The sequence below is a fragment of the Gymnodraco acuticeps genome, unplaced genomic scaffold (genome assembly GCF_902827175.1).
Source record: "Gymnodraco acuticeps unplaced genomic scaffold, fGymAcu1.1, whole genome shotgun sequence".
NCBI classification, from domain to species: Eukaryota; Metazoa; Chordata; class Actinopteri; order Perciformes; family Bathydraconidae; genus Gymnodraco; species Gymnodraco acuticeps.
Genome location: NW_022990490.1, coordinates 255606 through 281287, shown reverse-complemented (window position 1 = coordinate 281287; position 25682 = coordinate 255606). Strand labels below are relative to the sequence as shown.

Genomic DNA, 25682 nt, shown 5'->3' with positions numbered 1-25682 from the left:
AAACAACGCACGTGCCTTGTTTGCTACCGTCGACAGACTAACTAACCCCCCAGTGTCAGTAGCCTCTGAATTTCTATCCACCAGGGCAGGCAATGATTCTGCCTCCTTTTTCACTGACAACATTCAGAAAATCAGACAAGCAGTCAGTGCCTCTGCATCAGGAACAGCAAATGTGTTGTCCCTGTGTCCACTTAACATCAATTCAAACACCATGACACAATTACATCAGATTAATGATAAAAACCTAGTGGACATTATTCAACTTCTGAAATCCTCCTCCTGCTGCCTTGATATTATTCCAACAGGATTTTTCAAAGATGTTTTGCCTTGCATGGCCTCAGATCTACTTCATATAGTAAACAAATCTCTTCACTCAGGTATTTTTCCACAGGCCCTGAAAACTGCAGTCATTAAACCGCTCTTAACAAATAATAATCTAGATGCTTCAGTCATGAACAATTACAGGCCCATATCAAACCTCCCATTTCTAGGTAAAATCATTGAAAAAGTTGTTTTTCAACAGTTGAGTAATTTCTTGCATTTAAATAGTTGTTTCGATGTGTTCCAGTCAGGCTTTCGTCCAAACCACAGCACTGAGACTGCTCTTGTAAAGGTCTTCAATGACGTCCACTTAAACACAGACAGTGGCAGAACTTCAGTGTTAGTATTATTAGATCTCAGTGCTGCGTTTGACACTGTTGACCACAGCATATTACTCGACCGACTAGAAAACTGGGTGGGACTTTCGGAAACAGTTCTGAATTGGTTTGAATCCTACTTAAAGGACAGAAAAAACTTTGTTTCTATAGGTAAATACACATCTGAGTTGACAAATATGACATGTGGGGTACCTCAAGGCTCCATCTTGGGGCCTCTTCTCTTTAACATCTACATGCTAACACTGGCTCAGATAATGAAAAACAACAAAATAAGTTAACATAGCTATGCAGATGACACACAAATGTACGTAACAATTTCACCAGGAGACTATGCTCCAATTCAAACACTGAGTAAGTGCATTGAACAAATCAATGACTGGATGTGTCAGAACTTTCTCCAATTAAACAAAGATACAACTGAGGTAATGGTTTTTGGAGCCAAGTCAGAACGTATTAAAGTTAGCGCTGAGTTTCAGTCTGCAATGTTCAAAACAACAGATAAAGCCAGAAATCTAGGTGTAGTCATGGACTCTCCTGAGTTTCAACAGTCACATTAAAACTGTTACTAAATCAGCCTACTATCACCTAAAGAATATATCTAGGATTAAAAGACTAATGTCACAGCAGGATTTGGAAAAACTTGTCCATGCTTTTATCTTCAGTAGACTGGACTACTGTAATGGTGTCTTCACAGGTCTCACTAAAAAATCTATTAGAAAGCTGCAGCTGATTCAGAACGCCGCTACTCGAGTCCTCACTAACACTAAGAAAGTGGATCACATCACTCCTGTTCTGAAGTCTTTACACTGGCTTCCTGTGTGTCAAAGAATAGATTTCAAAAATACTGCTGCTGGTTTATAAAGCACTGAATGGTTTAGGCCCAAAATACATTTCTGACCTCCTGCTAAATTATGAACCATCCAGATCTCTTAGGTCTTCAGGGACTGTTCAGCTTTCTGTCCCCAGAGTCAGAACTAAACATGGTAAAGCAGCGTTCAGTTATTATGCTCCAAATATCTGGAACAAACTCCCAGAAACCTGCAGGTCCGCTGCAACTCTGACTACTTTTAAATCCAGACTAAAGACTTTTCTTTTTGCCGCTGCTTTTAATTGAACTATTCATATCTTAGACTGCACTGTAACTTTTATCCATGTACTTTTTTTCTTTTAATGTTTAATTGACTGCACTGTAACTTTTATCCATGTACTTTTTCTTTTAATGTTTATTTTATTATCTTTTCTTTTTAATGACTGATTTTAAATGCCATTTTCTTAATGTCTTTCGTTTTTTGTAAAGCACATTGAATTGCCTTGTGTTGAAAGGTGCTATATAAATAAACTTGCCTTGCCTTCAGTAGAACACTGGAGTGACAGGTTGTCTCCAGATTAAGCAGATGGAATATGCATGACACACACATCAGGATCACCCAGCTTAGTAGTGCTACAGCACTTACAATGGTTTGGTTTGTTTGAAGCAAATACATCTGCATTTCTCTTGTTGTTCAGAGTTGTAACTATAGTTTATGCACTTATGTGATGCACTTGTAAATCGAGGTTAGGAGAATCAGAGAGAGAGACGGGAGAAAGGTGGCAGAGCTTAACAAGGCAAATGCACCGAAAGCCTCGTACGCACTGAAATACACCACTTCAACATGCCCGGCATCCCACAACAGCAGAGGTGGGAGAAGTACTCATATCTAGTATTGAGTAGAAGTAGAAGTACCACAGTATAGGAATACTCTGTTACAGTAAAAGTCCTACATTCAAAAGGTTACTCAAGTAAAAATAGAAAAGTATTAGCATCAAAAAGGTGCAGCTAGTTTGAATGACTTTGTATACTGCAGGGTAGCTGGTGGATTTACTCCAGGTGGAACTAAAGTCTGATTTAACACTTGGTTAGATTTACCATCATTCATCCAGATCTGTGAAGTAACTAAAGGTATTAAATACATGTAGTGGAGTAAAAGTACACCATTTACCTCTGATTTGTAGAGGAGTAGAAGTACAGAGTAGCCACAAATAAAAATACTCAAGTAAAATACTAGTATCTCAAAATTAGTAGAGTACACCACTGCACAACAGGTCAAGTATTTGGCCTCATGGCTGTATAAAACCATCTGACTCACCAAGTCTAACTTGTCTGATTTGAGGCGTATGTAGGGGTCCAGTGTTATCTTAGGTTTGGCCCCCGTTGGCAAACTCTGACTTGTGGAACCTAGAGAAAGGAGAAAAGAAAAAGAGAAAGACGAGGGGAAAGAGGAGGAAACGTAGATAAGAGATGTGGTTGATTTGGTCACAGACAAAGGGGAAAGCAGTGAGCAGGATTTCTGGTAAATACATTCAGATATCAGGCCGGAGCCCCCTACTGGCCTTCAGCGGGACTCTGAGAGTAAGTGAGGCCACAGGACACTGAGTAAACAACAGGAGCAGAAATATCACTGCATAATCTGTATTTTGCGGTTGTGGTGATAGGGGAGGTGTGTGTGAGTCTGTGTTTGGGTGGGGGGGATGAGATCAGATGATTAAAAAGAGAAGGAAAGGTGGATGATTATATAGATGAGGCTGAGGGGAACACAGAGAGCGGGGGGGGGGGGGGGGGCATCAGCCAGTGCCTAATATTCATTTGATAAGTGTGTCTGTCCCAGATTGGTGAGTCTGCTATCACAACCTTCCCTCTGGTCCGCACCCCCCTGTTGCTAGGGATATGAACTAATTTCACTGATACCCTCCTCCAAGTCCCGCCCACAGGATTTGAACCACACCCTACCCCTGACTGGCAGGGATGATTGCTAGGTCTGCTGCCGGGACAACAGCTGTGCTTCAAACCTAAACAGCACGCATCATATCATTTGTTGTCATTCTAGTGTAAACACAATACAATATAAAAGAATACATACAAAATAGCCACATTTCAATTTCTTAAGAAGGATTGTTAGTTATGGCGAGGAGATCGAAACAATTGGGAGAAAGATTATTATTTTTTGAGAAAGTTTAAAATGTCAAAAAGGGAATCAAAATGTTTATTTAAAAGTGAATCCCTACGTTGTAGTGCCAAACACAAGAAGATTGAAAGTCAGGGGAGGATTTTCTTGTGCCTTTTGAGAATGAGGTTGAGACATTAAGAAATATATATATTTGCATTTCGACAAATGAGTTGTTGAAATGATGACAACCAAGATGAAATGTCTAGAATACACCTTTCAACCAGTCTTAGCAGAAATACGGAATTTTCAACTTTATTCTTGAGATGTTGGACATGTTCCGCTTGTCCGTCTCTGCAGTTGTTGTTTAAATAAGTTCAACTTATGTTGCTGTGACTGTTGTTGGTACACTGCTGACCTTGAAGACCGCGGAATTCTTGCTTTATAAAAAACAGACATGACCTCTGCAATCACTATACGTTCATTAGGAGCCCAGGTGATACATGTAGCTTTAGACTGGACTCTTATGGACACAGCTGCGTTTATCTTCAAACAGGATGAGGCTATGCTTTAGAGAGGAATGTGTGAAGGGTGAGAGGAAGAGGAAGGTCAGTCTGTCCCAGAGATCAGCTGACTCAAACAGATGAGTGTGCATTTGTTTACTGTAAGTCTGCGTGTGCAGCAGGAAGAACTGATAACAGCAACTTTACTTTAAATGGCATTAAGGTTTCATCCTTGCTTCCCATAATTGAGAGTGAGAATTAAACCAAAATAGTTTATTTATTGTCAGGAGTCACTCTTATAAAAAAAGAATAGCCAGTCATTTTTTGTATGTGCTCACCTCACCACGAACTACGGACATCTGTCATGGCTAGCAACAGGCTTAACCAATAAGAGGCTGCGGGGAGCGAGGTGGTCACAGCACCTAGGGAATAACCTTGACGGAGCTAATCCGGCCCAATAGGATTGGCTCTGAGCTGGAGGCGACCCTCGACATCAGACCTGCTGCTCCCAACGGTTCAGTTTCACCTTCCAGCACGTCCTCTTGGATTAAACACAACTGTTTTATATTGCTGTCATCTTCAGGTGTTTCAGCCAATAACACACTAGTAACACGTGTTATTAAAATGTCATTTCATCAAACAGTACATGTTTTGTGAATGAGCACATTGGTTGTCTACCAGGTTAATAATAGTTCTGAATTTTCAAATACTTTCAATAAGGAATGACGCTATATCCAAAAAATAGATTGTTCGTATGCTCAGTATTTCACATCACTGCATGACAGGCTGAGGTGGAAGAAGTATTCAGATGCTTTATACGGGTAAAAGTACCAGTAGATTATTGTCAAAATACTTCATTACAAGTTAAAGTCCCGCATTCAAAATGTACTTAAGTAAAAGTACAAAATAATTATCAGCAAAATGTACTAAATGTATAAAAGGTAAAAATTGCCTTTATGTGTGTCTAAAACGTTATAAATGTGACATTTATAGATAATATACATCAAGTAGCATTTCAAAGTTCTGCTTTACTTTTTGTAAAATATTTAAATAACGTGGCTCTTTTGTAACTTAAAGAGATAGTTCACTAGTTTAATTTAGAGATGGATTTTGTTAAAAGAAACTCAAGCTGTTTAATAGATATAGTGGAGTAAAATGACATGATCTCATGGTTTTTCTTACCACTGCTACGCTGACGTCACCCAATTAATTCTGTCCTTTCCCCGCTCAGAGACCCAGGTCGTCGCACGCATCTCTGCTTGTCTAGCTGACATCTCTCAGTGGATGTCTGCTCATCACCTCAAACTCAACCTTGACAAGACTGAGCTGCTCTTCCTTCCGGGAAAAGATTGTCCCACTCTTGACCTAACAATCAACATCGGCCCCTCTGTTGTTTCCCCGACTCAGACTGCAAGGAATCTGGGTGTGACCCTAGATAACAACCTGTCCTTCACTGCAAACATCGCTGCTACAACCCGCTGCTGCAGATACACGCTTTACAACATCAGGAGGATACGTCCCCAGCTGACCCAGAAAGCCACGCAGGTTCTGGTCCAGGCTCTCGTCATCTCACGCCTAGGGCCCTTCTCACTTCTCTTATTTTTCATTTCCTCGCTCCTCGGTCTCGGTCTCACCGGAAGTTGATTTGTCTGCGTCATCTTGAGTAGCGTCCCATGGCCTTATTTCTGCCGGAGGACCGAGGAGCAAGGAGCGATAATGGAGGAGCGATAATGGAGGAGCTATAACCGAGGAACCACCAGACCATCCTTCGATGAAATCCTCAGATACTCACCCCGCCCCCTTACTGTGTATCGCTCACTGATTGGACGATGCAGCGCATGCACTGATCTCATGCTTCTTGACATGAGAGCAGTTTCCCAGCGGAGTGAAGAAAACACATGAACCTCACGGGACTCACTCCTCAGTTTAAACTGTGTTTTGTTTCAATTAATATTTCATTTAGTTACAAATATGTGATATATCTGAACAACAAAGTGGTCAAAAATCATTTTATTCATTTGTTGGAAACATTTTCATGATCGCTTTTTTCGTTTTACATTTTCATTTATTGTCATTTCCATTCAGTCAATCATTAAGTGCTATTTAAAATGTTAATGTGCTACATATCCAATATATATATATACAAGTGAGAAGGACCCCTAGACTACTGCAACTCCCTCCTGGCTGGTCTACCTGCATGTGCAATCCGACCTCTGCAGCTCATCCAGAATGCAGCGGCTCGTCTGGTCTTCAACCTTCCTAAATTCTCCCACACCACGCCGCTCCTCCGCTCCCTTCACTGGCTTCCGGTAACTGCTAGAATCCACTTCAAGACAATGGTACTTGCGTACTATGCTGCGAATGGATCTGGCCCTTCCTACATCCAGGACATGGTTAAACTGTACACCCCAGCACGTGCACTACGCTCTGCATCTGTCACGATCTGTCTTTATGGTGTTTTGTCTTGTCTTGTTTCATGTTTTATGTTGAAAGGTCTTCACTTCCTGTCTTGCCTGTTTCTGTCTGCGTTGTGTCTTGTTTAAATCTGTCTGTGGTTCCCGGCCGTTAGTTTCCCGTGGGTCTAATTTACCCGATTCTGTTCACCTGGTGTCCCTGTGTTTTCTCCTCCCTCCTCACCTCTGTCTTGTTTCTGTGATTAGTCTTGTGTGTATTTAAGTTCTGGTTTTTCTGTCTGTCTTTGTCGGTTCGTCTTCTGTCATGACTAGTTCGTCGGTGAGTGTTCTGTTTTGTCTTTGTTATCACCTAGCCTTGAAATAAAGGAACTTTCACTTTAATCTGCATTTGGGTCCTACCTGCTTCACACACCGTGACAGAACGAACCGACCACAAAATGGACCCAGCAGATGATCCATGGGAGGTTGAATTACAGCATTTAACCTTCTATCTGGCTTGCTGCTTCGATTGGTGGAAGGGAGCGTCCAGTGTTCGGCAGAAGAGGGCCGCTCTGGTAGAGGCGCTCCGGTTGGCAGCAGAGAAACCATGTTTTGTTGAGTTTTTACCTGACTGGATTTTGGACTTCCTTCAAGCATGTGATTCCAGGCATGCTAGCTCCCTGTCTCCCAATTCCCAACCTGGCACCATACGCCTTGGTGGGTTCCGCCTGAAGTCAACCCGTGCTTCTGCCCCAGTTCCTGCTCCTGTCCAGGAGTCGTATTCTGGAACTCGTCAGGCTTATGGAGGTCCACGGAGTGTTCAGGAGGCTGCTAAGAGGAGTCGTCGCAAGGCCAGGCAAGCAGCCCGAGCCCCAGCAGCCATGGTTCCGGCTCCAGTACAGGCCCCAACAGCCATGGTTCCGGCTCCAGTGCCGGACCCAGCAGCCATGGTTCCATGCTCCAGTACCATCCCACATAGCCATGGTACCGTGCTCCAGTACCACCCCACACAGCCATGGATCCGTGTTCCGGTTCCTTGCCCAGCAGCCATGGTTCCGGCTCCAGTGCCGGCCCCAGCAGCAATGTTTCCGGCTCCAAAACCGGCCCACACAGCCATGATCCAGGCTTCAGCTCCGGACCTTACAGCCATGTTTCCGGCTCCAGAACTGGATCTTACAACCATGGTCCCTGCACCAAAGCTGGCCCATACAGCCATGGTTCCGGCCCCAGTTCCAGCCATGATTCTGGCTCAAGTACCGGGCCCAGCAGCCATGGTTCCGGCCCCAGTTCAAGCCATGGTTCCCGCTCAAGTACCGGCTCCAGCAGTCATGGTCCCGACTCCAGCACCTCGTCTCCTGTTGGCTCTCCAGCCAACACCAGCTCCCCGAGTCTTGTCGGCGTACCGGCCGACTCCAGCACCTCGTCTCCTGCTGGCTCCTCAGCCGACGCCATCTCCCCGAGTCTTGTCGGCGTACCGGCCGACTCCAGCACCTCGTCTCCTGCTGGCTCCCCAGACGACGCCAGCTCCCCGTGTCCTGTCGGCGTACCGACCGACACAAGTTCCCTCTCGGGTACCTTCTCGAGTCCCCTCTCAAGTCCCCTCTCCAGTTCCCTCTCCAGTTACTTCTCGAGTCCCCTCTCAAGTCCCTTCTCCAGTTCCCTCTCAAGTCTCCTCTCCAGTTCCCTCTCCAGTTCCCTCTCAGGTCCCCTCTCGAGTCCCTTCTCTAGTCCCCTCTCTAGTCACCTCTCAAGTTCCTACCCGAGTCCCCTCTCGAGTCCCCTCTCGAGTTCCATCTCGAGTTCCCTCCTCTAGTCCCTCCTTAGTCCCCTCTCTAGTCCCTCCTCTAGTTCCCCTCGCGAGTCCCCTCTCGAGTTCCGTTCTCTAGTTCCTCCTCTAGTCCCTCCTTTAGTCCCCTCTCGAGTCCCCTCTCGAGTCCCCTCTCTAGTTCCCCTCTCGAGTCTCCTCTCGAGTCCCCTCTCGAGTTCCCCCTTGGTTCCCCTCTCGAGTCTCCTCTCGAGTCCCCTCTCGAGTCACGTCTCAAGTCCCTACCCAATGTCCTGGTCCGTTGGAGGTTCCGCTGGGGGTCCTGCCAACTCCATGTCCTGTCCCGTTGGAGGCCCCGTCGACTACTCCTCTGCCGGGGGTCCTACCAATCGTATGTCTGTCCCGTTGGAGGTCCCGCCGTCTACTCTCCTGCCGGGGGTCCTGCCAGCTCTTTGTCCTGTCTCGTTGGAGGTCCCGCCGACTACTCTCCTGCCGGGGGTCCTGCCAACCCTTTGTCCTGTGCCGTTGGAGGCCCCGCCGACTACTCTCCTGCCGGGGGTCCTGCCAACCCTTTGTCCTGTGCCGTTGGAGGCCCCGCCGACTACTCTCCTGCCGGGGGTCCTGCCAACCCTTTGTCCTGTGCCGTTGGAGGCCCCGCCGACTACTCTCCTGCCGGGGGTCCTGCCAACCCTTTGTCCTGTGCCATTGGAGGCCCCGCCGACTACTCTCCTGCCGGGGGTCCTGCCAACCCTTTGTCCTGTGCCGTTGGAGGCCCCGCCGACTACTCTCCTGCCGGGGGTCCTGCCAACCCTTTGTCCTGTGCCGTTGGAGGCCCCGCCGACTACTCTCCTGCCGGGGGTCCTGCCAACCCTTTGTCCTGTTCCGTTGGAGGCCCCGCCATCCTCTGTCTCACCGGGGGTCCTGCCAATCCCGTGTCCTGGTCCTCTTCCGTGGGGGATCCTGCCGAGGCCTGTCCCACCAGCTCCGGTTCCTGTCCGGCCGACACTGGGTCCTGCCCGGCCTCCGGCGCTGGCCCGTCAGCGCCTTCCTGCCTGGCCTCCGGAGCTCTCTGTTCTTCGCCCTCGAGCCCGGCCCCCTGAGAGCCGCGGTCTTCGCCCTCGATCCCGGCCCTCTGTGAGCCGTGGTCTTCGCCCTCGAGCCCAGCCCCCTGAGAGCCGCGGTCTTCGTCCTCGATCCCGGCCCTCTGTGAGCCGTGGTCTTCGCCCGCGAGCCCGGCCCCCTGACTCTTCCTGCCGCTGCCCTCGTCCTCGAGCCCGGCCCCCTGACTCTTCCTGCCGCTGCCTTCGCCCTCATGCTCGGCCGCCCGAGTCCCCCACCTTAGACTCTGCCTTGCCCCCGGGCCGTCCGCCCGAATCCCCCTTTTTGAACTCTGCCTTGCCCCCGGGCCGTCCGCCCGAGAACCCCTTCTTGAACTCTGCCTTGCCCCCGGGCCGTCCGCCCGAGATCCCTTCCTGGTCCTCTGCTGTGCTCCTGGGCGGTCAGCTCAGTCCCGTCCTCCTGACCCCCTCCACCCACCCTGGTGGCCTAGTGATACGGGGGAGCTATTGGAGTGGGGGGGTAGTCCGGTGCCTTGCTCAAGGGCACCACGGCAGGGGCCAGGAGGTGAACTGGGACCTCTCCAAGTAGCAGTCCACACTCCATTTTTAGGTCTGGTCGGGGACTTGAACCGGCAACCCTACGGCTCACAGTCCAAGCCCCTACTGACTGAGACACTGTGTTTAAACAGCAGCTGCTTTAAAGGATAAGAGGGACGGTGAAACCGTAATGAACTACACCCGTTATCATGGAGCGGGAACTTTTTCCAATCCTCACATTCCTGTGTTCTCGGAGGTCCCCTGCTGCGCTCTGCTTTCTATTAAAGGTCCCATGTCATGGCCATTTCTACTGATCATAATTCCACTGTTGAGGTCTACTAGAATAGATTTACATTGTTCAATGTTCCAAACTCACATTGGTTTCTCATACAGCATCTCTGTATAGTATGTGTATTCACTCTCTGTCCTACACGCCTTGTTGGAGCTCCTGCACCCCCTCCCTGTGAGCCCACTGTGCTCTGATGTGTGTTTATGTGTTACAATGGCGTTTGTTAGCAACCAGAAAATGACACCAGTAATGACAAACAGATGAGAATGCTGCGTGGGGTCTGGGTGGCGTGTTGGTGGGACGTTGCGGAGCTCGCTGCTGCGAGGAGCAGACAGTGTGAGCTGGATTACTGGTGTTGTTTCCTGGCTGCTGCGTGGGGTCTGCGAGACAGACACAGCAAAACCCGGTCCGAACCCCGCCCGAGCACACACACACACACCCGCGTCCCGCGGGACCCCTAGATTCCACCGGGTCCGTCTGCTCCGTGTTACGGCTGCGCCGCGGCGTTCACAGTGATCGCAGGCACTCTAGACCAGTGTTTCTCAAACTTTTTCACACCAAGGACCACTTAACCAATAAAATAACACTCGCGGACCACCTAACTCCACAAATATCCAAAATCGCATCGTTTTTCTAGAACAGATTACAAATCGCCTGAAAATGGTACAAACAAGTGGCAGCAGGTGTGATGAAGGTGTTGCGCTGGGCTATATCATACCATCGAAAGTGAAACTTAACCTCGCTCCATTGCGGAGATATTCCCGCGAGAGTGCGGAAAACTCAAATGTATTTATTTATTTCAAATGTGAAATGTTACCAATATACTCGCGGACCACTAGGGGGCGCTCACGGACCACCAGTGGTCCGCGGACCACACTTTGAGAAGCACTGCTCTAGACAATGGGTGCTATTCCACCAGACGCGCCGCGTTACGGCTAGCGTAACTAGCGTCCCAGAAGCGTCCCAGAAGCGTCTCGGAGCTGGGCTCCGCTCAAAATAGGATGCAAGTCTATTTTCGATGCGAGGCGTTCCATAGCGCCGGGCAGGAAGTGGACCGGTCAGAGCATCCGGCCCATCCCCTAAATAAACTAATTTTGCAGACCCTATCCCTCCGTAGTCTTTCAAGTAGGAGGAGAAATGCCAGCGTTCTCCTCCGGTTTACAGGCACTGTGTAAATTATATATATATAATAATTATAATGATGAATGCAATTTTTTACCACTAAAATACAGCAACACATTTTTGATTCATGTCGTTTATAACTGGAATATTACAAGTATTATTAACTTTGTCTGATCTAATATGAGGGACATTGAGGACAAATCACTGAAAACATTTACTCTGATTTAGCAGGTGTTTAATAGTCCTTTAAATGTGTTTTATGCTGCTTTGTTAACTATATTACACAAGTCAACAGGAAGATAGTGAGAGTGACAATGGAGAGGGTGAAGGGGATGAGGTGCAGTGAGCAGGACAATGCAGTAACACATACAGGAAGTTATATTAACAGTGTCATTGTGCATTTTCTAAGAGTAGAAGGCTGGCAAATTATATATTTCTCTTATTGGCATCAAACCCTATAAAAAAGATCTAAACCAACACCGTGTCAGTCTGTCTATTAATACTTCCCGAGCCCATTTATGAATGGGAGTACATCTGGAAAGGGAGCATTGAGTGTTAACAGTGAGGTGTTTACCTGAAATATGAATATCTGGAGGGCAGATGTCCGGGGACGCAGAGGACACCGGGGCCGGCTCCTCTGCACACATCTGCTCAAGACGGATGCAAAATGAATGACAAACAAAAGTTGATACAAAGATTTCCAAAAGTAAGGCAGGATGTCCCTACAACTCAAGTTAAAATGACCAGCTGGAAATTATAAGGTCATACACCTGATCCTGTGGAGTGTGCTCATAATAATTCTCAGAACTTAACAAACCCCTTATTAATAGCTTAAACTTGCATTTACATGTGGTTATGAACTTCAAGTTCCATACAGAAACCTTTCTTAGTTGCAAAATATTATTGATATGTTCTTTAAATTGTGAATGATTCATTAGAGCAAACTGTAGGATGTTCACATGGCACAGCACGGATGTGATTGACCAGCTGCATTTTGGATGTCCTATGGCAATAGTGAATAGATAGATTCAATACAATTCTTAGTCGAAATCCTAAGCAACCTTAGCCAATAGCAGTAGGTGTTGTTGAAACACTGCAAAACAGTGATTGGTCAGAGAACTATCACCGGACTGTACATCCTAACTTGAAATGTTTAGAAAGACTACCTTTGTTTTGTAATGAAAACACCGCACATTACGCAGAGCACTACTGTACACTGTTCCTATCATTTGACAATTGACAATGTGCAGCTTCACTGGGAAATACTGCTCCTGCTACTTCATATTTGTTGCTATAGTATTCTGGAAACAGTATTTCTTAGTCCTAGACATATTCTGGTATGTTTCTGATGACTGAAACTAAGCATGGCTGACCTCAGGAGATCTGATGTGGACTTTTAAGTGTCCAGAGTTGTAGCTGTTGCCTGCAGCCCGCTGCACCCCGTTGTGGAGAGACGCGCTGCTCGGAAAAAGTCCTTTCCCTGGGATGAAGGCGATCTCCACAGCACTGTCTGGGCTGGAGACACAATTCAAACAAGACATTGTCAGCAACACAGAGCAAAGAGAGATGACTGTGTATTGCTGACTAATCCCCACTGTGATCCCCGTCTCCACAGAGACTCACAGATGTTACTCCCTTTTAGACCAAATTCCAAACCGGCCCCTACCCACTCCCCCTCCGTGATGGAATGAACTCCGTCTGTCGTCACTCTCACAGCTAAACAAGGCTTCATCCCTACAGGTGGGGGTGTAAATACAGCGGCCCCCCCCCTCTCCGTCAGAAACAGGAAATGCCATTTCCTTTTTGTTAAAATCCATTAGTTTAAACAATCGGATGTTTATAAGCTACTTGGTTTTTTGCAAAAGTCTGTAAATGTTTGCACAGAACTTTTAATAATAATAATACTAATAATAATAAATGTTATTTGTAAAGCACCTTTCATTGCTAAAAGCAATCCCATACAAGAGGCGTGAAAGAAAGAAACTTTTTTTTAAAGAGAGGATTTTAGGAATTTCTTAAAGGAGTCAGTGGTCTGTGGAGTCCTCAGGTGGTCTGTGGAGTCCTCAGGTGGTCTGTGGAGTCCTCAGGTGGTCTGTGGAGTCTTCAGGTGGTCTGTGGAGTCCTCAGGTGGGATGTGGAGTCCTCAAGTGGTCTGTGGAGTCCTCAAGTGGTCTGTGGAGTCCTCATGTAGGCTGTGGAGTCCTCAGGTGGGCTGTGGTGTCCTAGAGTCCTCAGATGGTCTGTGGAGTCCTCAGGTGGGCTGTGGAGTCCTCAAGTGGTCTGTGGAGTCCTCAAGTAGTCTGTGGAGTCCTCAAGTGGTCTGTGGAGTCCTCATGTGGGCTGTGGAGTCCTCAGGTGGTCTGTGGAGTCCTCAGGTGGTCTATGGAGTCCTCAAGTGGTCTGTGGAGTCCTCAGGTGGGCTGTGGAGTTCTCAAGTGGTCTGTGGAGTCCTCAGGTGGTCTGTGGAGTCCTCAGGTGGTCTGTGGAGTCCTCAAGTGGTCTGTGGAGTCCTCAGGTGGTCTGTGGAGTCCTCAGGTGGGCTGTGGAGTCCTCAGGTGGTCTGTGGAGGCCTCAGGTGGGCTGTGGTGTCCTGGAGTCCTCAGGTGGTCTGTGGAGTCCTCAGGTGGTCTGTGGAGTCCTCAGGTGAGGAGCAGCTGCACAGAAAGCCAGATCCCCCATGTTGTACACAGTGTGTTTCATTAGGGACACAAACACTGTTGGGTCAGTCAGGTAGGGCTTGGTAACACACTCCCCCTCCCCGCTTGTTGCTTTCGAACGGCACTTAATGTGGCGGACTCTCCAATCAAACGTGCAAACTGAATGGAAGTGTGTAGGGGCGGTTTGTAACTGGGCCAGAGTTACTGAATGAACAATAAATGTACAAGGCCCACCCACCTGGATTTGACTTTGTTCAGCATGCTCTTCGCCTCCTCGTGGGTCACACCTATCAAGGACTCCTTGTTCACAGCAATGAGCTGATCTCCAGGCCGCAGACGTCCATCCTGCAACACACACAGAGCCTTCAGACTGAAGAACCTCCCCTCTCCACTTGATGTGTTAAAGAGGATTGCTTATTCCCCTCTAAGTATGCTCACTGGGCTTGATGTGTATGAGACAATTCATCTTGTAACTCTGGTTTGAACCATGGCATGTTAAGACCATTTTTCATGGCAGACAACTTGCCTCATGTCCGCCTAAAACCCTTTGAATATGCATGACACAGTTTGAGCCTATTAAATGTATAATCTTGGAGCTAATGCAAATATTGAACTCTCCTCTAATCTGAGGATGTTCCTTACAAGCCCAGAAAACTACAGTTATTAAACCACTCTCAACTTGAAGAGACACATGACTATGTGCATTAACAGACCCATATCAAACCTCAATAAAAAACATTATTTTATATATATTTCCCCTCTTAACCCTTGACCCTGTTAATGTGTAAAATGTCATCCTCTGAAACAGTCTTGGAATTATTGGATGTCAGAGTTGCATTCGACCAAAACTGCTCTGACACGATGATAAATACATTATATGTGGTGTTCCTCTTTGGGTCAACATCTACACGACCCACAAGCGCATATTATATAAAGACCCCAAAAGTCTTACCATAATAATGCAGAGGATAACAGAAATGTATAACGATACCAGCAGGTGACTGTGGTCCGATCCAAACCCTGAGTAGCATTGAACAGACATGTTCTCCCATGTAAGCAGGGTTTGCCACCATATAGCAACTAGAGTTCTGATAACACATAGTTCCCCAGCTGACTCATCCTATACAGGAAATCAAAGAGCATGACATGCTAGCCTGCTTCCTATATGACACAGAGGATTAGAGCTGGGATTTAGAGGACATTGACAACCTGCTTCCATAAGCAGAAGACTGAGAGACTGAACAGAGCCAGGCATTATTTACAGTGTTGCGTGAGGAAGAGACTTTCTGACATACAGTCCAGCATGCTTTACTGTGCCCGTCTCTGATGCAGTTGACTGCAGTAATGCTACCCTGTCCCATTCACCATCTGTTATTGGGGATTTAGATTCCAGAGGCGTGCGTGAAGCACATGGACCAAAAGAAACGTCATGCATGCATCCATGATGCTCTGCAGCTCCACCGCGGGAAATCTGGATTAATGCAATGACTTATTGGCGTTTGAAATGGGTTTGTTTGTGTCTGAACCCTATATGCATGTGAACAATGGTGAATGTGTAAGAGTTATGTCCAATATTCAATTAAATTACTGGTAAACTGCCCCCCCCCCCCCTGACAGCAACATACTTCACGTGTGATGTGTCCCTGATGCTTTGTTCGGTATTAGCCACACTATTGCAGGCTGGGCCATTATCACTCTGATATCTTGAACATGTTCTTAACTGTGCCTTCATGAGAAAAAGTCAACCAAGTTATGCTTAAAAAAAACACACATTTTGCCATCTCTACGACATAATGTCATTCGTGTTGTATGTCTGTCAGGGCCGGCCCTGATGTCTGTGTCATGTTAACGAAGGATTCTATCCTCCATGTAAGCACACAACATGTGTGATTACACCTTGGACATGTTATTCTAAAGTACTTCTTTCTTTGATATGCAAATCAGAACTCAGACAGAGGACAACATACAGTCCTTTGAATGGAAAATAATAACCAAGACACGTCAAACACAACAAAACGATACCACGTTTTAAGAGAACAAAAACAAGTATTCTGGTTCAGAAGATTCCAACATTGGCTCAGTTTTGGAATGGGAGGAATCTGTTGTTGAAATACTTATATTTGGGATAGGACTATATAACGGTAAGATGGATGTGGCTTTCAGATGCAACCTAAAATGAAAATAAATATATACAAATAGAACAGCTAAGGCCAAAATTCCTTCATAATTCATAATCATATAAAAGTCTTTTTAAATCTTGCACCAAAAGGTACAAACCAGTGCTCAAAGTAGTGTCCACAGGGATCATGGGATATCTTGTTAGCTCCGAGGCGCTTTCTTTCATTTACTCCCTGGCATCTTGAATAAAAAGGATTTCAAATCTTGCAGGGTACAAGAAGCAACAACTGCTTTGAAACAGCCTTCTTCCAGAACACATACAGCAGTGATGTTCCAGTGTTCTCTTGTCATGTTGCCACAGCTGACGGAGAGTGGGCGCACAGAGGCGAGGAGGATGGGATTGGGAAGGGAGAAGCTGAGGAAGCCGGAGAGAAAGAGAGAAGGAAGCTGTATGTGCAAATTGAGTGGGGGGAGGGTGCTGCGAGTCCACCTATAGTTGTGATTGTTGGCTCTAATTCAACATCGAATCGGGATTTAATGTAAAGACCCCCACAGATTGAAGAGACTGATGGTTTAGGGGAGAAACATATGTCGAAAAGTTCAACATTCACATCAGAGCATTACATTTGGAGGAACGCAGACCTGACCAACACTGACTCCAAAGACTCCGACATGGTGGAGGGTGACCCTGCACGTCTGCAGAGTCAGTCAGAGGTCTCAGTGTTTACACCTGCAGGAACATGACCGCACATTTCTAATCTGCTGGCAGCCCAGCAGCTGACGAGCATTCAGACTCTGCCACTGCATGTTTAGGATTAGTAGTATTTCAATATGAATGAGCCATGATGATGTGTAAATGGCGATCAGCCAATGCACCAGAGACTGCGCTCCACCAGAACTAGCACTATGCTCAATGAATGACAGCCAAAATAATAACAACAACAAAGTTAACGTTGCAGTAACTGGATTCATCATTTATCAGCTGTCAGTTAACTGATCTCACGGTTCATTTATGGTACAGCTCCGTCAGTCTGACAACTGGAGTGTGCTGAGGAAGCCTTCCTGTTCACCTCTCTGTGGATCTCTGGCCTCCAGCAGATAAAGAGGTGTGTTCCCTTTGTTCCCTGAGACTCTGCAGCCACACAGAGCTCTTCCATCACCATCAACAGTAGCTTCCTGTCAGCATAGATGGAACATTCACCTCCTCCCTCACATGCTTGCAGCAGTGCACTGTGTGGAGGACAGGCTGACCTCACACTGGTGTCCAGTGTCTGTCCTGGGACTCCTCTCACAGAGCGGCAGTGGCACTGAGACAGCCAGTGTTTCACATTCTTTAGTCCAGCATGAATTCCTTCAAGAGGATTCAATGAATGATCAGGATTGTTATGTCTGTCACCTCATGGGTACTGTCTTTAGTCAAGGGGACATAAGACAACAAAGAATCATGTGTTTTAGGGGAAAACAAAGAAACAGTTTTGGAAAAGGGCACTTTGATGTTTTTTGCATAATTATATATTTACCACTGATAACTCATTTCCAGACGTGCTCAACAACTTGTATGCTCGTTGTGATTGGAACAATAAAACATCAGCCATCACAGCAACCCCCCCACCAAAAGAACAGAACATCAGACCATGCTGTTCAATCTGCACTCGGCAGGGTGAGTGCTGAAGGCTGGTGGCCCAGATGGCATATCATGGTGTGCTCAAGGCATGTGCTGTCCCTGAGGTAGAACCTTCAAATTCCTCGGCATCAACATCTCTGATGATCTCTCCTGGTCTTTCAACACCTCCAGCCTTGTTAAACGGCACAAGAACGCCTGATCAAGAAAGCCCCCCCTGCCTGCACCATCCAGAGCATTATCACCAGCTGAGTCTCGGTGTGGTGTGGCAGCTGCTCTGTAGCTGACAGAAGGACCTGCAGCTGGGGGTAAGAACGGCTCAACACATCATCGGTGTCCCACTACCTGCCATCGCTGACCTCCAGCCCCAACTGTGTCTGTGACGTGCCCCCAGCCTCATCAAAGACCCTTTACATCCAGCCTTAGCTCCAGCAGGCTCAGGAACAGTCCTGGTTCTAGGATGGGTTCAAAGCAGAGACCAAATGTCACTGTGTGTGCTGTGCGCATGTATGTGTGTCAAATAAAGAGACTTTCATCTTCCGATTCCCACAATATCATAACCCTCCTGAATTCTCACTCAGAGCCAGCCCGGCTCCCCCTCCCCTTTGAATGTCATGGCTCCACCCGACAGCGCCTCACACTCAGGGACCTTTAACTCCTTGTTTACGATGTCTGTATTTCATATTTATTACATCTGTATTTAATATTCATAACAACTGTATTTAACCTATATATTCCTAAACCCCACACCGTATATGTATATGCTCTAAATCTGCACCTTATCTGAAGATATGTATTCATATTTATACATGTAAGTACATTACTACAACATTGTATGCTATGTGAGTACAGTATTTTATGCTAATCTAAGGCCTACGCCCAAACATGCACTCTTCACTTCCTGCTCCACCTGTGTCCCTCCTCTTCCTTCCTCCATCTTCGTTACTTAATTTCCCTACAAGCAGTCCCTCACTGCTGCACTGAATCCATCTCACTCAGTTCTTATCGTCGTAGTCCTCTAGTCAGGGCTCATGGGAGACACTGAAGTCAAATAACAGTATGATTTATTCTGTTGTTAACATATTGTAGGGGAATTTGTGTATCTAATGTAAGACCTACAATCCTCATGCACTTCAACCAATTGGAATGTGGCGGGTGCCTTGGACAAAATCAAGGACATTTCAGTCAGACGTTGGGATCAACGTGATCAGTGTGAACATGTCTTATTATTGGGTAAGTAAGAAGGCATTTGCTAATGATAAAGTGTAGATACTATCAATGTTGGAAGAAGTACTCAGAAAGTACCAATACTATGGTCTTAAAATACTCCACCACATGTAAAAGCCGTAGTTTTGAAATGCTACTTCAGTGAAAGTACAAAACTAATAGCGTCAAAATATACTTAAAGCACAAAAAGTAAAAGTACTCATTCTGTATCCTGACCCGTTTCAGAATAATATGAAGAACAGAAGTATGATCCGCTAAATGTACTTCAAGAATCAACAGTGACAGTACTTGTTGCAGAATGGATCTTTTCACAGTATGGTTCATTTTGGTTATAATATTGGTTTTTATACATGTAAGAACATTTTAGTTGTAGGTCAGTAATTATTGTTTTTGCTCAATGTGGTCCTAAATTCAGATACTGTGTAGATTAGTAGTGCGGTACTGCACTGTACTATATCAGCATATACTGTATGTGTAATTATGTACAAAGTAACTAGTAACTGAGAGTTTTACAAATAAATGTAGTGGAGTAATAAGTACGATATGCAACTCTGAAATGTAGGGAATAGAAGTATAAAGTAGCATTAAATGGAAATACTTAACTAAAGTAAAAATATGTCAACAAAGTACTTAAGTGCAGTACTTGAGTACATGTACTTAGTTACTTTACATCACTGATGTTAGTATGGCTCTGAGCGATATAGTTCCCTTGGTTACACCTTCCATGTTCCCTCTCAACATCTGCAGTTGAGGTTTGATTCCCTCTCTCACCCGGTGACAGTCTCCCCCCGACAGCACCTCCTGGATGAAGACCGCGGGGGCCGTCAGGTTTGTTGGAGCCTCCCCCGATGGTGATGCCCAAACTGCTGGATCGCGCCACTGAGATGAGCTGGATCACTCCTTCACCTGGATGACTGGGTGACACATGGACAGAGTGATTCATGACTTAAAGGTGGGGTAGGCCTATGTCATTTATTTCAGAAACACTTGTTATATTCCATGGAATGCTCTAAAAAATCCATAAAAAAGGTCATCTGTGGAAGCCGTGGCGCTGTAAAAAGCACGACCAATCATCTGAGCCGGCCCGGCTAAAGTAACTGGATGGCCTACCTGCCTGTCAGCCTTCCATCTGTGCACAAACTTATCTCGTGCCCTCATTGGTCATGTGCGCGTTCGTGTGTGTTGGAGGAAGTGGCAGATTTTTTCCGGCTGTGTATTTTCAAATTCTAGCGCACTCGAGCTGGTTTCTCCAAAATGACCTACCCCACCTTTAAGTCAAAATAGCCATACTACAGTGTAGTAAAAAGTACAAAAAGTAAAAAAGTGCTAGCAATAAATAGTACCAACAATAAAATAACTTGTTACACAAAATGGCCATTTTAAGCATCCAGATATTTTTAGATAATTGTATAAAAATGATTGGTGCATTCATGTGTTCATCCCATACTAATACAATATCATTTGAGTTGATTTATATGTTGTACTAATCTCCTAAATCTGCAAAGTAACTACAAACTAAATATGTAAAAAAAACACGTAGTGGAGTAGAAGTATAAAGTAGCATAATGTAAAAACACTCAATTACCTACGTACGTATTTTACTTAAGTAGAGAACTAGAATAAATGTTCTGAGTTACATTACCCCACTGAACAGGTGTGTGTGTGTGCTGTACAGGTGTGTGTGTGTGTGTGTGTGTGTGTGTGTGTGTGTGTGTGCTGTACAGGTGTGTGTGTGTGCATGTGTGTGCGTGTGTGTGTGCTGTACAGGTGTGTGTGGGTGCTGTGCAGGTGTGTGTGGGTGCTGTACAGGTGTGTGTGTGGGGTGCTGTACAGGTGTGTGTGGGTGCTGTACAGGTGTGTGTGGGTGCTGTACAGGTGTGTGGGTGCTGTACAGGTGTGTGTGTGTGTGCTGTACAGGTGTGTGGATGCTGTACAGGTGTGTGTGTGCTGTACAGGTTTGTGGGTGCTGTACAGGTGCGTGTGGGTGCTGTACAGGTGTGTGGGTGCTGTACAGGTGCGTGTGGGTGCTGTACAGGTGTGTGGGTGCTGTACAGGTGTTTTGGTGCTGTACAGGTGTGTGTGTGCGTGCTGTACAGGTGTGTGTGTGCTGTACAGGCGTGTGGGTGCTGTACAGGTGTGTGGGTGCTGTACAGGTGTGTGTGTGCTGTACAGGTGTGTGTGTGCTGTACAGGTGTGTGGGTGCTGTACAGGTGTGTGTGTGCTGTACAGGTGTTTTGGTGCTGTACAGGTGTGTGTGCGTGCTGTACAGGTGTGTGTGTGCTGTACAGGTGTGTGGGTGCTTGTACAGGGTGTGTGTGTGCTGTACAGGTGTGTGTGTGCTGTACAGGTGTGTGTGTGCTGTACAGGTGTGTGGGTGCTGTACAGGTGGGTGTGGTGCTGTACAGGTGTGTGTGTGCTGTACAGGTGTGTGGGTGGATGTACAGGGTGTGTGTGTGCGCTGTGCAGGTGTGTGGGGTGCTGTACAGGTGTGTGTGTGCTGTACAGGTGTGTGGGTGCTGTACAGGTGTGTGTGGGTGCTGTGCAGGTGTGTGTGTGTGTGATGTACAGGTGTGTGTGGGTGCAGGTGTGTGTGTGCTGTTCAGGTGTGTGTGGGTGCAAGTGTGTGTGTGCTGTACAGGTGTGTGTGGGTGCAGGTGTGTGTGTGCTGTTCAGGTGTGTGTGGGTGCAGGTGTGTGTGTGCTGTACAGGTGTGTGTGTGTGGGTGTTGTGCAGGTGTGTGTGGGTGCTGTACAGGTGTGTGTGGGTGCTGTGCAGGTGTGTGTGTGTGCTGTACAGGTGTGTGTGTGGGTGCTGTGCAGGTGTGTGTGGGTGCTGTACAGGTGTGTGTGTGTGTGTGTGTGTGTGTGTGTGTGTGTGTGTGTGTGTGTGTGTGTGTGTGTGTGTGTGTGTGGTGTGTGTGTGTGTGTGTGTGTGTGTGTGTTGTGTGTGTGTGTGTGTGTGTGCGGGGGGGTGCTGTACAGGTGTGTGGGTGCTGTACAGGTGTGTGTGGGTGCTACAGACTGACGGTACCTGAGGGAGCGCAACATGGGCCCGCTGCTGTTGTACATGTTCTGAGTGCCAGCTGGGCTCAGCAGCAAAGGACTCTGGGAGCGAGACGAGGAGCCAGAGGAAGTGCTCTCCAGGTAGCGGCCTCCTTTGGAAATGCAAGAAAGAAGAAACACAGAAAAAATAGTGAGTGAGTTTTTGTCCTTCAACCTGTGCTCTGCAGGGTGCTAAAAAACTACAATTGTCAAAGTAATAAAAAAGATGGCTTTAAATATCTATCTCAATAATTATCTATTACTTATTGGACACATAATAATTTAGATGATGGATTGTAAACAACATGATGGTCTTGGTCTGGATATGTGTTCTATAAGGTTATTCAAGTATGGATAACACTATTTGCAGATAGCAGACAACATGCTCTGAACTACTAAACATTCCCTGTGCTGAGATTCAAGGGTCTGTTTCATTATGGGAGGTGATTCATGCTGAAACTCGGTAGTAAACAAGATGTCATGGATCCTTAGAGAAATAGAGATGAAAATACTTTTTTTCTAAGTGTTAACACACAGAGCTCTTGCTTCTAGGCAGTAAAACAGTGTGAAGCAAAGCATGGATTGATCAGATGTATCGTCACACATGGAAAAAGCACTACTGCACACACTGGGAGATTTAGACTCTGAATGGAACATCCTGGTATAAGGAGCAGTGGGAAGCTACTAGCTACATACAGCAGAGTGGGGGTCCGTCACCTTGCGGCATTGCTCAAGAGCCCCTCAGCAAAACAAACAAACAAAACTCTTGAATTGAAACCATAACTAAAGTAGGAGTATTTAAGTTGTCTCAGTAAAAATCACTTTGTGAATCAAAAGATAAAGTACTCAGTATGCAGAAATGCTATTTTCTTCATATCATTTTAATTTTGTAGTTTTTTTAATGTTTGGCACATTTTAGATATGTTTTAAAATACTGAGAGTGACACTAATGCATCACATCATGTGTTTACATATGTACAAAGCACTACATGGAGGACTGAACTACTGCCCCCCAAAGCACTACATGGAGGACTGAACTACTGCCCCCCAAAGCACTACATGGAGGACTGAACTACTGCCCCCCAAAGCACTACATGGAGGACTGAACTACTGTCCCCCCAAGCACTACATGGAGGTCTGAACTACTGCCCCCCAAAGCACTACATGGAGGACTGAACTACTGCCCCCCAAAGCACTACATGGAGGACTGAACTACTGCCCCCCAAAGCACTACATGGAGGACTGAACTACTGCCCCCCAAAGCACTACATGGAGGACTGAACTACTGCCCCCCCAAAGCACTACATGGAGGACTGAACTACTGTCCCCCCAAAGCACTACATGGAGGTCTGAACTACTGCCCCCCAAAGCACTACATGGAGGACTGAACTACTGCCCCCCAAAGCACTACATGGAGGACTGAACTACTGCCCCCCCAAAGCACTACATGGAGGACTGAACTACTGCCCCCCAAAGCACTACATGGAGGACTGAACTACTGCCCCCCCAAAGCACTACATGGAGGACTGAACTACTGCCCCCCCTAAAGCACTACATGGAGGACTGAACTACTGCTCCCCCAAAGCACTACATGGAGGACTGAACTACTTCCCCCCCTAAAGCACTACATGGAGGACTGAACTACTGCCCCCCCAAAGCACTACATGGAGGACTGAACTACTTCCCCCCCTAAAGCACTACATGGAGGACTGAAGTACTTCCTCCCCAAAGCACTAGATGGAGGACTGAACTACTGCCCCCCCCAAAGCACTACATGGAGGACTGAACTACTTCCCCCCCAAGCACTAGATGGAGGACTGAACTACTGCCCCCCCAAAGCACTAGATGGAGGACTGAACTACTGTCCCCCCAAAGCACTACATGGAGGACTGAACTACTTCCCCCCCTAAAGCACTACATGGAGGACTGAACTACTGCCCCCCCAAAGCACTACATGGAGGACTGAACTACTTCCCCCCCTAAAGCACTACATGGAGGACTGAAGTACTTCCTCCCCAAAGCACTAGATGGAGGACTGAACTACTGCCCCCCCAAAGCACTACATGGAGGACTGAACTACTTCCCCCCCAAAGCACTAGATGGAGGACTGAACTACTGCCCCCCCAAAGCACTACATGGAGGACTGAACTACTGCCCCCCCAAAGCACTACATGGAGGACTGAACTACTGCCCCCCCAAAGCACTAGATGGAGGACTGAACTACTGCCCCCCCAAAGCACTACATGGAGGACTGAACCACTGCCCCCCCAAAGCACTACATGGAGGACTGAACTACTTCCCCCCCCCCAAAGCACTACATGGAGGACTGAACTACTGCCCCCCCAAAGCACTACATGGAGGACTGAACTACTGCTCCCCCAAAGCACTACATGGAGGTCTGAACTACTGCCCCCCCAAAGCACTACATGGAGGACTGAACTACTGCCCCCCCAAAGCACTACATGGAGGACTGAACTACTTCCCCCCTAAAGCACTACATGGAGGACTGAACTACTGCCCCCCCAAAGCACTACATGGAGGACTGAACTAGCAGACATTACAGTTTGAGCCCGTTTCTGACCAGGTTCTTGAGCCGCATGATTGGTTTTAGGGTCGGACTGAATTTCAGCTTGGTCCGGCGCCATGTGCCGTGCTGCAGAGTACAGGGGGGGGCGAGGGCCGGCCCCATCAGCTCCTCCTGACCGGCCCTCGGACGTCTGGGGGAATTTCTGACATGTCAGCGTGGCTGAAACACAAAGAACCCTTTTGACTCCCCTGGTCGGACAACATGTCTTACACACTAATTATCAACATTATCTCACCAGGTCATCTGTGACTGTGCCTTTGAGCCAACCACAGTCACTATGTTTGGTGTTCTACCATACACTTGAAATGGGATCTGATCCATAGATGAACCCTGATTGGTCGACTCACAGTCTAAAGAGGGCTCTGTGCTGAAGCCGTGTGTTAACAAAGCTGCAGCAGCTGGCTGCCTCCTGCCGCCTCAAACAGATGTTGGTGGTTGTGTAATGGAAGTGCACTTGTCACAAGCCATTTTTAAAGGCAGACTTGCTTCATCTGCCCTTTAGGCCTAGTACTTGGTCAAAAATAGAAATGTTTTTTTTAGAACTATATGATGATGCCATTTAGGCATTAGTGTGAACACAGAACTATAATTCCACATACGCTAAAAAAGTGAAACGTTGACTTGAATAATTTCAGCAGATTTCACATAACTGTTCAAGGTAAGTTGAAATCAATCAAATCAAATCAAATTTTATTTATAAAGCACATTTAAAAGCGATTTTTGGTCGGGCCAAAGTGTTGTACATGTAATAAATACTAGAATCACATAAAAACACATTACTACAATCACAATAAAAAACAATAAATTACAACAGATATATAAAAAACACAGAGAAAAGTCAGGAGTCGTGCTCTGCTCTTACTAAAAGGCCAGGGAGAAGAAGCGTGTTTTAAGAGTAGATTTAAATAATATTATTATTAATAATATTACGTTTAAATAAAAAATACTAGGTTTAACTTAACAGTTTTGCTTTCAACTATGGTACAGAGGGCTGCACAGGGGTCTCCTACCTTGCTGTATGGGGGAGTTGCGTGTTGATCCTGTGCTTCCATTAGAGCCATACTTCTCCAGCAGCTCAGCGAACTCTCTCCTGTTCAGAGAAACCAGAGAGAACGTCACTGGGATAGGCTTTTGTCATTCTTTATTAAAGGTCCCCTATTATACTATTTTTCACCAATATATTA

The 25682-nt window shown here is 46.5% G+C and overlaps 1 protein-coding gene across 1 annotated transcript in view; it reads right to left on the bottom strand.

The window, feature by feature from the left end:
* The window catches only part of si:dkeyp-72e1.9 (syntaxin-binding protein 4), a gene marked incomplete at its 3' end in the record, with an annotated part of 99408 nt that overhangs the window by 44229 nt on the left and 29497 nt on the right, over nt 1-25682 (bottom strand). The window contains 8 exon segments of the mRNA XM_034226477.1: nt 2786-2874; nt 11822-11894; nt 12621-12762; nt 14143-14249; nt 19642-19689; nt 19691-19784; nt 21901-22024; nt 25509-25588. Coding sequence (XP_034082368.1) covers nt 2786-2874; nt 11822-11894; nt 12621-12762; nt 14143-14249; nt 19642-19689; nt 19691-19784; nt 21901-22024; nt 25509-25588 — 757 coding nt within the window.